The sequence below is a fragment of the Staurois parvus genome, unplaced genomic scaffold (assembly GCF_062004578.1).
Source record: "Staurois parvus isolate SC_StPar_1 unplaced genomic scaffold, SC_StPar_1.0 ptg000287l, whole genome shotgun sequence".
In the NCBI taxonomy this organism is placed as follows: Eukaryota; Metazoa; Chordata; class Amphibia; order Anura; family Ranidae; genus Staurois; species Staurois parvus.
Window position 1 is genome coordinate 27092263 of NW_028318083.1, and position 13552 is coordinate 27105814.

At 50.0% G+C, this 13552-nt stretch overlaps 1 protein-coding gene across 2 annotated transcripts in view; it reads right to left on the reverse strand.

Moving 5' to 3' along the window:
• Nucleotides 1-6069, reverse strand: part of ATP9B (ATPase phospholipid transporting 9B) — a 451056-nt gene extending 444987 nt beyond the window's left edge. For both annotated transcript variants that reach the window (XM_089682349.1, XM_089682348.1), the window contains exon 1: nt 5909-6069. In XM_089682349.1, coding sequence (XP_089538475.1) covers nt 5909-5985 — 77 coding nt within the window. In that variant the 5' untranslated portion in view covers nt 5986-6069. The remainder of the gene's footprint in view (nt 1-5908) is intronic.
• Between the last annotated feature and the right edge of the window lie 7483 nt (nt 6070-13552).

The following is a 13552-nucleotide window of genomic DNA, read 5'->3' on the forward strand; positions in this document are numbered from 1 at the left end:
AACACTGTCCTCAGAGAAAATACTAGTACTCTTCCCAGAGCAAACGTCAACACTGTCCCCAGAGAAAATACTAGTACTCTTCCCAGAACAAACGTCAACACTGTCCCCAGAGAAACCACTAGCACTGTCCCTAGAAAGAATGTCAACACTGTCCCCAGAGAAAACACTAGTACTCTTCCCAGAGCAAATGTCAACACTGTCCCCAGAGAAAACACTAGCACTGTCCCTAGAAAGAACGTCAACACTGTCCCCAGAGAAAACACTAGTACTCTTACCAGAGCAAACATCAACACTGTTCCCAGAGAAAACGCTAGCACTGTCCCTAGAAAGAATGTCAACACTGTCCCCAGAGAAAACGCTAGTACTCTTTCCAGAGCAAATGTCAACACTGTCCCCAGAGAAAACGCTAGCACTGTCCCTAGGGAGAACGTCAACACTGTCCCCAGAGAAAATGCTAGTACTCTTCCCAGAGCAAATGTCAACACTGTCTACAGAGAAACCGCCAACGCTGTCCGGAGAGAAAACGCTAGCACTGTCCCTAGAAAGAATGTCAACACTGTCCCCAGAGAAAACACTAGTACTCTTCCCAGAGCAAACGTCAACACTGTCCGCAGAGAAACCGCTAGCACTGTCCCTAGGGAGAAAGTTAACACTGTCCCCAGAGAAAAAACTAGTACTCTTACCAGAGCAAACATCAACACTGTTCCCAGAGAAAACGCTAGCACTGTCCCTAGAAAGAATGTCAACACTGTCCCCAGAGAAACCGCTAGTACAATTTCCAGAGCAAATGTCAACACTGTCCCCAGAGAAAACGCTAGCACTGTCCCTAGAGAGCACATCAACACTGTTCCCAGAGAAAACGCTAGCACTCTTCCCAGAGCAAATGTCAACACTGTCCCCAGAGAAAACGCTAGCACTGTCCCTAGAGAGCACGTCAACACTGTTCCCAGAGAAAACGCTAGCACTCTTCCCAGAGCAAACGTCAACACTGTCCCCAGAGAAAATGCTAGCACTGTCCCTAGAAAGAATGTCAACACTGTCCCCAGAAAAAACACTAGTACTCTTCCCAGAGCAATCATCAACACTGTCCTCAGAGAAAATACTAGTACTCTTCCCAGAGCAAACGTCAACACTGTCCCCAGAGAAAATACTAGTACTCTTCCCAGAGCAAACGTCAACACTGTCCTCAGAGAAAATACTAGTACTCTTCCCAGAACAAACGTCAACACTGTCCCCAGAGAAACCACTAGCACTGTCCCTAGAAAGAATGTCAACACTGTCCCCAGAGAAAACACTAGTACTCTTCCCAGAGCAAATGTCAACACTGTCCCCAGAGAAACCACTAGCACTGTCCCTAGAAAGAACGTCAACACTGTCCCCAGAGAAAACACTAGTACTCTTACCAGAGCAAACATCAACACTGTTCCCAGAGAAAACGCTAGCACTGTCCCTAGAAAGAATGTCAACACTGTCCCCAGAGAAAACGCTAGTACTCTTTCCAGAGCAAATGTCAACACTGTCCCCAGAGAAAACGCTAGCACTGTCCCTAGGGAGAACGTCAACACTGTCCCCAGAGAAAATGCTAGTACTCTTCCCAGAGCAAATGTCAACACTGTCTACAGAGAAACCGCCAACGCTGTCCGGAGAGAAAACGCTAGCACTGTCCCTAGAAAGAATGTCAACACTGTCCCCAGAGAAAACACTAGTACTCTTTCCAGAGCAATCATCAACACTGTCCTCAGAGAAAACACTAGTACTCTTCCCAGAGCAAACGTCAACACTGTCCACAGAGAAAACACTAGTACTCTTCCCAGAGCAAATGTCAACACTGTTCCCAGAGAAAACGCTAGCACTGTCCCTAGAAAAAAATGTAAACACTGTCCCCAGAGAAAACGCTAGTACTCTTTCCAGAGCATATGTCAACACTGTCCCAAGAGAGAACGCTAGCACTGTCCCTAGAGAGAACGTCAACACTGTCCCCAGAGAAAACTCTAGCACTCTTCCCAGAGCAAATGTCAACACTGTCCTCAGAGAAAATGTTAGTAATCTTCCCAGAGCAAACATCAACACTGTCCACAGAGAAAACGCTAGAACTGTCCCTAGAGAGAACATCAACATTGTCCCCAGAGAAAATGCTAGCACTCTCCCCAGAATAAATGTCAACACTGTCCCCAGAGAAACCGCCAACACTGTCCCCAGAGAAACCGCCAACGCTGTCCCCAGAGAAACCGCCAACGCTGTCCCCAGAGAAACCGCCAACACTGTCCCCAGAGAAAACGCTAGCACTGTCCCCAGAGAGCATGTCAATGCTGTCCCTAGAGAAAATGGAGCACTATTCCCAGAGGGGATGCTAGCACTTTCCCGAGAGCACATGTCAACACTGTCCCCAGAGAAAACACTAGCACTGTCTGCAGAGAAAATATCAGCGCTATCCCAGAGAAAATGCCAGCTCTTTTCCCAAAACAAACATCAGCTCTGTCTCCTGACTGAACGTCAATGCTGTACCCAGAGAAAACACTAGCACTGTCCCCAGAGAAAATGTCAGCTCTGTCCTCAGATCAAATGCCAACGTTGTCCCCAGACCAAATGTCAGCACCGGGTGGATAAAAATCAATGATTTTTTTTTAAAAATAAAAAAAAATCTGATTTGTTTTATATAAATCAGATTTTTTTTATTTAAGTCAGATTTTTTTATTTAAATCAGATTTTTTTAAATAAAATGCTTTTTGAGGAAAATATATTACCATCCAAAGGTTATTCCATCATGAAATAAAGATTAGTTTTTTAATTATGTAGAATAAGGCTGTATATGTTTAATTTTTTTGGTAAATGAATTCCATTAATCCATTCACAATGTCATGCTCTTCCAGAGGTTTTTGTAAGATTATTGGGCAGTTTCTCTGCCTACAAGATATTATCACAGATGCGTTGTTTACTTTTGCAGTTCTCAAAACTGAATTTGACTCAGCGGAGATCACATGCCTCTTCTTCACAGCAAAAATGTTATAACATGAACAGAGTTAAGAAAAAGACCTTAATCCTAACTTCTACAAACCTATGAATACAGAATCAACCCCTTCACTGCTAAGTTTCAAGAAGTTCAGTGAATAGAATAGAAACCATATTTTTCTGATTGTTTGGAGTGGAATAGATCTGCACAAGAAGAAAGTGAAACTAAGTGTGAGGAGGAAGGGGCTGACAGTCTAAGTTTCTTAAAATATATATATTTTGTTTAGCCAAATTAGTTAACAAACATGGATGTTTGTTTACGCAAATAACATATGCTGGAATGTTATTGTTTCAGTTGAATAAATCTATTTAAATTGTTATTATTAAGGTAATGATTATTTTTCTCCTTCCTAAGTACAACAGAAAAGTTGTCCAAATATGAATGATTAACCTATTAAACTGGGGATAAAAAAACTAATATGGAAAGTTGTTGTTCTAAAAAGCTTCATCTACTTGCATATTAAAGTTATACCAGCAAGAATTAGTCTTTATGTAGAAAACTAGGATTTAAATCAAGCCTTACTGACTAGTGATTTAAATCGTGATTTAAATCATGATTTAAATCAGTTTGATTTAAATCAAATCCACCCTGGTCAGCATTGACCTTAAAGCGGAGTTCCACTCAAAAGCACAAGCTCCACTTATTTGCCTCCTTTTTGGCAGGTACCCACTCCCACTTTAGGCTCAGTTTGCCATGGCAAAGTGAGCCAGACGTTCGGCCCCTTCTTCCCTCCCGCAGTCAAATGCCAGAGCTGTCCCCAGAGCAAACGCCAGAGCTGTCCCTACACCAAACATCAGCGCTGTAAGCAAAGAAAACTTCATCCCTGTCCCCAGAGTGCATGTCAGCACTGTCCCCAGGCCATACGTCAGCACTGTCCCCAGGCCATACGTCAGCACTGTCCCCAGAGCAAAGGTCAGCACTGTCCGCCAGAGCTGTCCAAACATCAGTGCTGTCAACTGAGAAAACTTCAGCCCTGTCCCCAGAGTACATGTCAGTTCTGTAACCAGGCCATACGTCTGCACTGTCCCCAGAGCGAACACCAGAGAAAATGTCAGCACCGTCCCCAGAGTGCGTGTCACTGCTGTCCCCATACCGCATGTCACCACTGTCCCCAAAGAAAACTTCATCCCTGTCCCCAGAGCGCATGTCACCGCTGTCCCCAGAGAAAACTTCATCCCTGTCCCCAGAGCACATGTCACCGCTGTCCCCAGAGCACATGTCACCGCTGTCCCCAGAGCGCATGTCACCGCTGTCCCCAGAGCGCATGTCACCGCTGTCCCCAGAGAAAACTTCATCCCTGTCCCCAGATTGCATGTCACCGCTGTCCCCAAAGAAGACATCAGCACCGTCCCCAGAGTGCATGTCACCGCTGTCCCCAGAGAAAACTTCATCCCTGTCCCCAGAGTGCATGTCACCGCTGTCCCCAGAGAAAACTTCATCCCTGTCCCCAGAGCGCATGTCACCGATGTCCCTAGAAAAAACGTAATTCCTGTCCCCAGAGCGCATGTCACCGCTGTCCCCAGAGCGCATGTCACCGCTGTCCCCAGAGCGCATGTCACCGCTGTCCCCAAAGAAGACATCAGCACCGTCCCCAGAGCGCATGTCACCGCTGTCCCCAGAGCGCATGTCACTGCTGTCCCCAGAGAAAACTTCATCCCTGTCCCCAGAGCGCATGTCACCGCTGACCCCAGAGAAAACTTCATCCCTGTCCCCAGAGCGCTTGTCACCGCTGACCCCAGAGAAAACTTCATCCCTGTCCCCAGAGCGCATGTCACCGATGTCCCTAGAAAAAACGTAATTCCTGTCCCCAGAGCGCATGTCACCGCTGTCCCCAGAGCGCATGTCACCGCTGTCCCCAGAGCGCATGTCACCGCTGTCCCCAAAGAAGACATCAGCACCGTCCCCAGAGCGCATGTCACCGCTGTCCCCAGAGCGCATGTCACTGCTGTCCCCAGAGAAAACTTCATCCCTGTCCCCAGAGCGCATGTCACCGGTGTTCCCAGAGCGCATGTCACCGCTGTCCCCAGAGCGCATGTCACCGCTGTCCCCAGAGAAAACTTCATCCCTGTCCCCAGAGCGCATGTCACCGGTGTCCCCAGAGAAACCGTCAGCACTGTCCCCAGAGCGCATGTCACCGCTGTCCCCAAAGAAGACATCAGCACTGTCCCCAGAGCGCATGTCACTGCTGTCCCCAGAGAAAACTTCATCCCTGTCCCCAGAGCGCATGTCACCGGTGTCCCCAGAGAAAACGTCAGCACCGTCCCCAGAGCGCATGTCACTGCTGTCCCCAGAGAAAACTTCATCCCTGTCCCCAGAGCGCATGTCACTGCTGTCCCCAGAGAAAACTTCATCCCTGTCCCCAGAGCGCATGTCACTGCTGTCCCCAGAGAAAACTTCATCCCTGTCCCCAGAGCGCATGTCACCGGTGTTCCCAGAGCGCATGTCACTGCTGTCCCCAGAGAAAACTTCATCCCTGTCCCCAGAGCGCATGTCACCGCTGTCCCCAGAGAAGACGTCAGCACCGTCCCCAGAACAAAAAGTAAGAAAAAAAGTTTCCATTGGTGCCACCAGTTCCAGGGACAACTGTCTAAAGGCGAACTTCCAAGGACTTTGAGGGATTTCATCTAACTTCCTGTTGTGTCTCTGGGGCAGGAAGTGAAGAAAACTTTCCCCAAAGATACACAGACTGAACTAGAGACACCCTGTGTGGGGTTTACACCATCACTACCCTACACCAAGCCCTTTCTGTGTCTGTGCACAGACTGTAATGCCGCTGACATGCCCCGTGCCCACCACTCATTAGTTCCTGGATAGAGGAATGCCCTCCTGGCTCATATATAACAGAAGACTCTCCATAGACAGGTGCCCAGCACCGCCACACACAGCCCTCCCCCTCACCTCCTCTTATTCTTCTCCGCCGTGTAGTAGGCCGCTCTCTTCTGCACCGGCTGCAGAGGGATGCTGTCCGCCATCATCCGCCGCTGCACGGTCTGACGTCGCCGGTCACCAACCAGCCGCAATCGCGGAAGCCGGAGGGATGTGACGTCACGGTCAGCTGACCCGGTAACGTGGGATGCCAGTGAGAGGTGACGTCGCGAAGTTGGCGTTCCAGATGATTTCCTGCATGTGACCGGGGAGTGAGGTGGACGGTGAGAGCTCAGGGAGCCGGTGATGTGTGGTCGGGATCCAGGGTCATGTAGCAACATTGGAGTGACAGCCATCGCCGATTCACTATCATTACCGAGGACGGCGTCTTTCACATCCATCCGTCTGCAGAGGATCATCGAGAACAGCTGGCCATACCGAGACACTGCCCCGGGATGTATTACAATGCAGCATTGACACCACAGGTGCCTTCCGCGGGCCGATTCGGACCTCCATACCATTTCATGTGGCCCTTGCACCCCAGCAGAGAGGAGAATAGAACAAATGTGCCAAATCCTCCTCATCTCTGCCTCCCCTGGTCTCAGCATTCAGCAGACTCTGGTCCTCCTCCAGACCCTGCACTTTCTGCTCTCCAGCTCTGCCTCCAAAGGGGGTGCACGGTGATGTTAGGGAGGGTGTGGGATTCTTTGCCTTCTGATGTAATGGGGGGGCTCTGGACATCTAGTCTTATAGATACAACTGGCTCTTTTAGGGCAACCATAATGCTGATACGGCCTTTGGTGAAATGGAGTTTGACACCCCTGATTTACACTGAGCCTTGTGCTGATCCAAGTGACATCTGGTGACACTTCAATAAAATGAAAGAGGTATTGATCCCAAAAATAGTGATAGAATATACTGCACTTGACTGATCCTTGAGTGTGGTGTCTGCATTCAATTTTTATTTCAGTTTTATTTTCACCTGGTGATCCTGCAAGGAACACACTTCCTGTCTTGGGGTGCCTGCGTTCTGGATGGATGAGCAACGGAGACACCTTTTGGACAGCAGTATCATCATTCTGGGGAGGCAGTAGCAGATTTACGGTCAGTTCACACCAGAACGCCACACAGGAAATGCACTGGTGACTTTTAAAAAACACCTGTCCCTCGATCCCACAGTGTCCCCACAGCAGCCATCCTCTCTTCCTGGCATCTTCAGTGTGGGCACCCAGCTGTCACAGCTTGCAGCCTCACAGCCGGGTGCCCACTGCTCATACACGGGTAGGGTAGTGCTGCTCTTTGTGAATGGTAATGTAGTCTTCTGGGACCTGTCATGTGTCCCAAAAGACTATGAGGGGGGAGGACGGAGGACAACTTCCGCTTTCGATCGCCTAGGCCAGTGGTCTCCAAACTGCGGCCCTTGGGACACTATATAATTCACTGACACCATTGAAAGGCATAATTCCTCCTAATGACACCAATGATGGGCAAATTCCTACCAATGAGATAAATGATGGGGCATAGTTCCCCCTTTGGCACCAACAATGGGGCCCAATCACACCAATGATGAGGCACAATTCCTCCCACTGTCACACAATGATAGGGGATTGTTTACTTCCACTGGTGCTGGGACATTGTGTATTCCTGTTGGCCGCAGTCCAGCCCCCCCCCCCCCCCCCGTAAAGACTGAAGGACAGTAAACTGGCCCTTGGTTTAGAAAGTTTGGAGACCCCTGGCCTAGGCGACCGCAGCAGAAGTGGGAGCAGGTACTTGTCAAAATCAGGTGCCAATCCTTAACAGGGAGTGGGGGACGAAGCCTTAAAGTTGAACTTCTCCTTTTGGGTGGAGCTCTGCTTTAAAGACACTAACAAACTGAAGTCAAACTCCAGCTAATACTTTATAAGCAGTTACAGAAGTCAGTTTTATTTCTTTTGGAATAAATGTTTTCCTTAAATGACTAAAACCGGACCATTGTCTGTGGTAAATGGTTTGTCTCAACACTCTAACTGCTACTTTTGCTGCGTAGCTTGTTATGATAAAGGAAATTGATAAATAACAGACATACCACATCATCGGGTGAAAATAAAGGAAAACAAACCTGATGCCCCTTTCACATGGGTGTTCCGTATGTCTGTTTTTCATCTGTCCGTTTATGGATAAAAAAGAGGCACCCATGTATTTCTATGGACTAGCGGATGTAAATGGATGATCATCTGTTTATATCCATTAATGTCCAAATCCATTAACATCCATTTTTTTGAACGGAAGAAAACACTTTTTCTTCCATTAAAAAAAAAAAATGGAACGGATGAAAAACGGATGTAAACAGACGTAATATGGATGTAAATGGGCGATAAACAGATGTATACAGACATATGGTCCATTTTTGCATTGGTAATGGATATAAAAAACTGACGTAAACTGATGGAAAATTTACGTAAACTGATGAAAAACATCCATTTTTTCTTGTAAAAAATGTGACTAAACTCATGGAAAAAACAGAGCGCCCATGTGAAAAGACCCTTTGAGAAAAAAGAAAATGAATTCAGCAAACACATCTAAGAATTGATCAGCTGCAATACAGTATATAACATTTTTGTTATTGTATTTAATACCACTTTAAAAATGAAACCATGTGATGTGTTCTAATACCATATCACCTTGCCCCTACACAGGGTTTTAGCATGCAGGCTGATGTGAATGAACCCTGAATTAGTTATGTTAGTAATGAGTATTTATTAGATGTATGGGCAGCATAAGGCTTGGTATTTTTGCTGGAGCGATCATTAAAGTGGTTCTTCATCCTGAAACAAAAAGTTAAAAGTCAGCAGCTACAAATACAGTAGCTGCTGACTTTTATAAAAAACACACTTGCCTCTCCAGAGATCCAGCGCGTCCTCAACCTGGCCGGCTCTTTGCTGATCTTTAGGTCCCCAGTTCCAGCTTGCTAAAGTAGAATTTTTTTATTTTTTTTGCATTGTGGATAGCACAAGGAATTTTGTTTCACCATCCGTGTCTCATTGTGGAAATTTCCCTTCACTTCCTGTCCGATAGCCAAACAGAAAGCAAGAGGAAATACCTGCAAATTAACCTCCATGGCGGTCTAATTATGTCAATATTTTTGAATGTCAAAGCGGTACATTATTTTGCATGGAAATTTCAGTGTCTGATGAAGAATTTCCCCACGAATCACTTTCACTCAATTCTGCAAGTGGTTCTGGTTTACTATTGCTGTTCTCTAGCTGGTCTAAAACTGCTTTTGACCTAAAGGGACGCTTTTTGGACGCCATGGACGTTCTCAAGTTTCCAGGCAGAAAAAACGGTGTAAGTGCATGCAGGGCACAGGACAAAGCATGAGGGTCAAAATGGACAGGTGTTCTAATCCCTCTCTACTCTATCCAAAACAAAAGTTTAGTTATTCTTTAACTGCGGGAAACTGGATATGACTCCTTGCGGCTTCATAACCGGCTCTGCACTGCGCATGCACAAGTCACGCTGCGCCCCGTGAATGGTCCCGCAGCCTGCTAGGACTTGTGAAGTGTCGCTGGAAGGGCAAACTTCCGCTGCGATCACATAGGCATTGGGGGGGGGGGGGGTTGGCATTGATGTTCAGTGGCAGGTGTTATGCTTGCTGACCCCTCAGTCGTTTCCTGACACAGCAGCTGCAGTCAGGAGTACATGACGTGTTCCTCCTGCTTAGCCCTATGGCTAATCCCCCCCCCATTCCTGCAGCTGATGATACTACACTATGGGACCTGTAGCTGGCGCTCTAACCTGCACCTAAACACCAGCTTGCAGTCTCTGCACAGCCTTGTGTAGTGGAGATAACTAATATTCCTGCTGCTAGTAGCCAACCGCACCTCTGCCTCAGCTGTGCCCCTCCGTTCCCCAAAAGAAGCTGCTAGGACAAATGAAAAGCCGGGGTGGTGGCAGGCCATGGAGGAGTTCATCATCAGAACTTAGAATTGTAAAATGATGCCGGGAAGGGAGGGGGGGGCTAAAAATGGCTGCAGAGGTTGTAGGTACAGTAGGCTGATATCCTGCTGCATGCACCAGTAAAGACAGGGAAGAAGGATCCTGGGATTTGAACTACAATTTGTCCGTTGCATACTTGTGAACATGCACAGTTAAACATGAACTACCATTGTGAAGGAGAAGATGTGGCTTTCAGCTCCTATAGGGTAGCCAAGAGTACCAAGACCAGCTATGCACTCTGAGATGACAAGGAGGACAGTGCTATCATTCTCACTTCTTGAGGGTAGGTTCACACTTGTGTGATCTGCATGTAGGTAACCAATTCATTTTATTGGGCTGCCCTACCCGCAGGGAAACCATTCCGACATTTTTTTTTTTTAAATTGTGCCACACTAAGTCGCATGGTGTCACAGCATCCTATAATTTGTCGCTGTCCAAAATGTACCTTTTTTTCTGATGTGTGGGAGTGCCATTAGGAATTAATGAGCAGCACTTTTTGCCTGCGGGTCGGGAACTAGCGGTGTTTTTCAGGCATTCCTGCACACGTGTGAACCTAGCCTGAGTTATCTTTAAAGTAAGAATGGAATGCAAATAAATAAATCTTATGTAAATAAACTTCAATTTTCAAAAACCCTTTGTTATTGTGTATTATTTGCATGTGTGTGTGTGGGCATCCATATTTAGTCACTGTGTATGTAAGCTTTGCTTCTGCTTTTCAGAGCTGGACAGTTGTATTTCACTGCTCCATCTCACAAGAGCCTGAGTTGGCCATTTAAATAAATGCATTCACACGTGGTTAATATATTGGGTTGATTTACTAAAGGCATATAGGCTAGTCCCCTTTCCCCAGAGCTTTGTAACTTTGTGAATGTGTCCTACTCCTCAATGTGGAGCTCTAACCCAATGGTCAAGATCAGGATCACGACCATGTTCTTCAATGAACACAGAGAAAAGGATTTTACTGTGAGTACACATTATCCCTTCCGGACGTCCGGCGAGACGGACGTGTCTCGGCGAGCTCCTGCTCCCCCGGCCCCAATCCGCTGCCATCTGGGCGGCAGCGGACCCTGACGGGGGCCCCACGACCCTCCGGTCCCTGTTCGCCAGCCAGGGAAGGCCACTGGACCTTTCTCCCGGAGCTCCGGGACTTGCGGCCTACCCGGCACCTGAAGCCGCGGCCTCGATTTCTGGCGCGGCCGACCAGGATCGCCGGGCATCAGCCCGGACTACTGACACTCCGCTCCTCGGTCCCCGCCGATCAGGGGATCACCCCTGCGCCCCTACCGCTGCCATCAGGGCCCATCCGGGCCCCTGTGTCTGCTGCCGAGGTCCCCACCAACACCCACAGTCACTCCGTCCCTCCAGCGGAGCTCCGGCGGTTCGCAGCAGCCTGAGGCCTACCGCGGCACCCGAAGCCGCGGTGTTTCCTGCCAGCCGTGGCTGGAATCGCGGCGGGAATTGCGGCCGCGGCGGGACGCCTCCGCTGCTCCGGGAAGCTACCACCAACGGTCCTGCTAACCCAGGAGGGATCCACCGACGCTCCAGGACACCAGGTACTTCACCAGGGGCGCCCACTACCCACCAGGGAGCCCAACCACCATCACACCGCCAGCCTCCAGGGACTCACTCACTCAGGGATCCCACCATCCACCTGAAACCCCAAACCACCAGGGACCCTAAGCCACTATCCCTCCAGGGATCGCTACTACCCCACCAGGGATAGCACGGCCACCATCCCACCGGGGATCCCCTGCCCACCACCCCACCTGGGATTACCAGCCAGCCACCACACCAGGGAACGCTCGCCCAGCACCCTGATTTCCGGCACGCTATTCCCTCTGGCGACGCCCCGGCGACTAATGGCCCACCACGACCCTTGAAGCTGCGGTCTCTCCTACCGGCCGCAACAGATCACGGTTGAGCACAAACCACGCAGGGCCGACGATCGCTACCGCAACGCCCCGCTCGACTCTGATGACGATCCTTCAACACCTTCAGCGCCTCACGACGCCGAGCCCTCAGCACCCGACGCCTGGCCTCAACAACCCCAGTCACCGAGCCGCCAGCATCACCAGTCGCCGTGCCTACCATCACCCCCAGCCATCGCACCCTACGACCCCTCCACTAGCCGAACCACCGTACCCACTGAAGACATGCCACAGCACCCATGGTCGCCAGCTTACTGCACCCACAGACTGCTGCCAACCAGCTGCCGCCCTCCACCCTCACTCTACCCCTACAGAAGGACTCAAATGACTCTCCCATGGTAACACAGATTCCCCACACACCTTGCCCTGACCTGTATCCCTTCACCTCCCCTGACCCAACTGTCACCGCACCCACCCCAACATGCCTCCTGCACTCCTCCTCCTCATTTTCCTCTCCACCATCCCAAAAATCGCCTCCCTCTACCCGCCTACCCCCCCAAAACAGCTCTACATTGCCCCTTCACTACTCCCCTCTCCCCACTACGGCACTCACCACCTCCTCCTGCTACTCCACTCCCCCGTCGACCCACGTGCCACCACTATCAGACCCACACGCTCCTACACTTCCCATTCCCATGCCACCTTCCTCACCCTTCTCCTTCTCCTATCTGCTGGTGACATCTCCCCGAACCCTGGCCCCTCGCCACCTCACCCCTCCTCTAGGGACCCCCCTGCTCCCGCCAGCTGCCGTAACCCCCTCAACCTCATATCTGTGCCCCTTCTCCCCGCATCCATCCCCCCTCTCTCGGTTGCACTCCTGAACGCCCGCTCGGTCTGCAATAAACTTACTGCCATCCATGACCTCTTTATCTCCCGCTCCCTTAACCTCCTAGCCATCACCGAAACCTGGGTACAGGCCACTGACTCCACCTCCCCTGCGGCACTCTCCTATGGAGGTCTCGTCTGGTCCCATTCACCAAGACTGAGCGGTCACAAAGGTGGTGGGGTCGGCCTGCTCCTATCACCGCTGAGCACCTTCCAGGTCCTCCCTAATCCTCCCTCCCTAACTTTCTCCTCCTTCGAGGCTCACTGCATCCGGCTCTTCTCACCCACCCCCCTAAGGATCGCAGTGATCTACAGGCCTCCCGGATCCATACCCCGCTTCCTGGATGACTTCGCTGCCTGGCTTCCCTTCTTCCTCTCCTCTGAGCTACCAACCATCATCCTCGGGGACTTCAATATCCCCATCAATGACAACAGCCCGGCTACTTCCCAATTCCTCCACCTAACCTCCTCCTTCGCGCTCACACAGCACACTCAATCCTCCACCCACATCATTGGGAACACCCTGGACCTCGTCTTCTCCCACCTCTGTACCCTCAACCAGTTCTCTAACACCCCCTTCCCTCTCTCCGACCACCACCTCCTCACGTTCTCCATCTCCCCTTCCCCTAACTCCCCCCCCCCAGAGCGCCAAACCATCACCAGCCGCAACCTTCGCAACCTGAACCCGGCCCCCCTCCACTCAGCTGCCGACCGCCTACACAACAGAATCCTTCCACTGTCTTGTCCTGACCTAGCCACTAACACGTACAACGACTCACTATCAGCTACCCTAGACTCTCTGGCACCCCTAACCACACGCTACATCAAACCCAGACCGCTCCAACCATGGCAGAACGACCACACTAAATGCCTCAAACGTCGCAGTCGTGCGCTGGAGAGACTATGGCGCAAAACCAGGTCCCCCCGTTCATTCTCCCTCTACAAATCT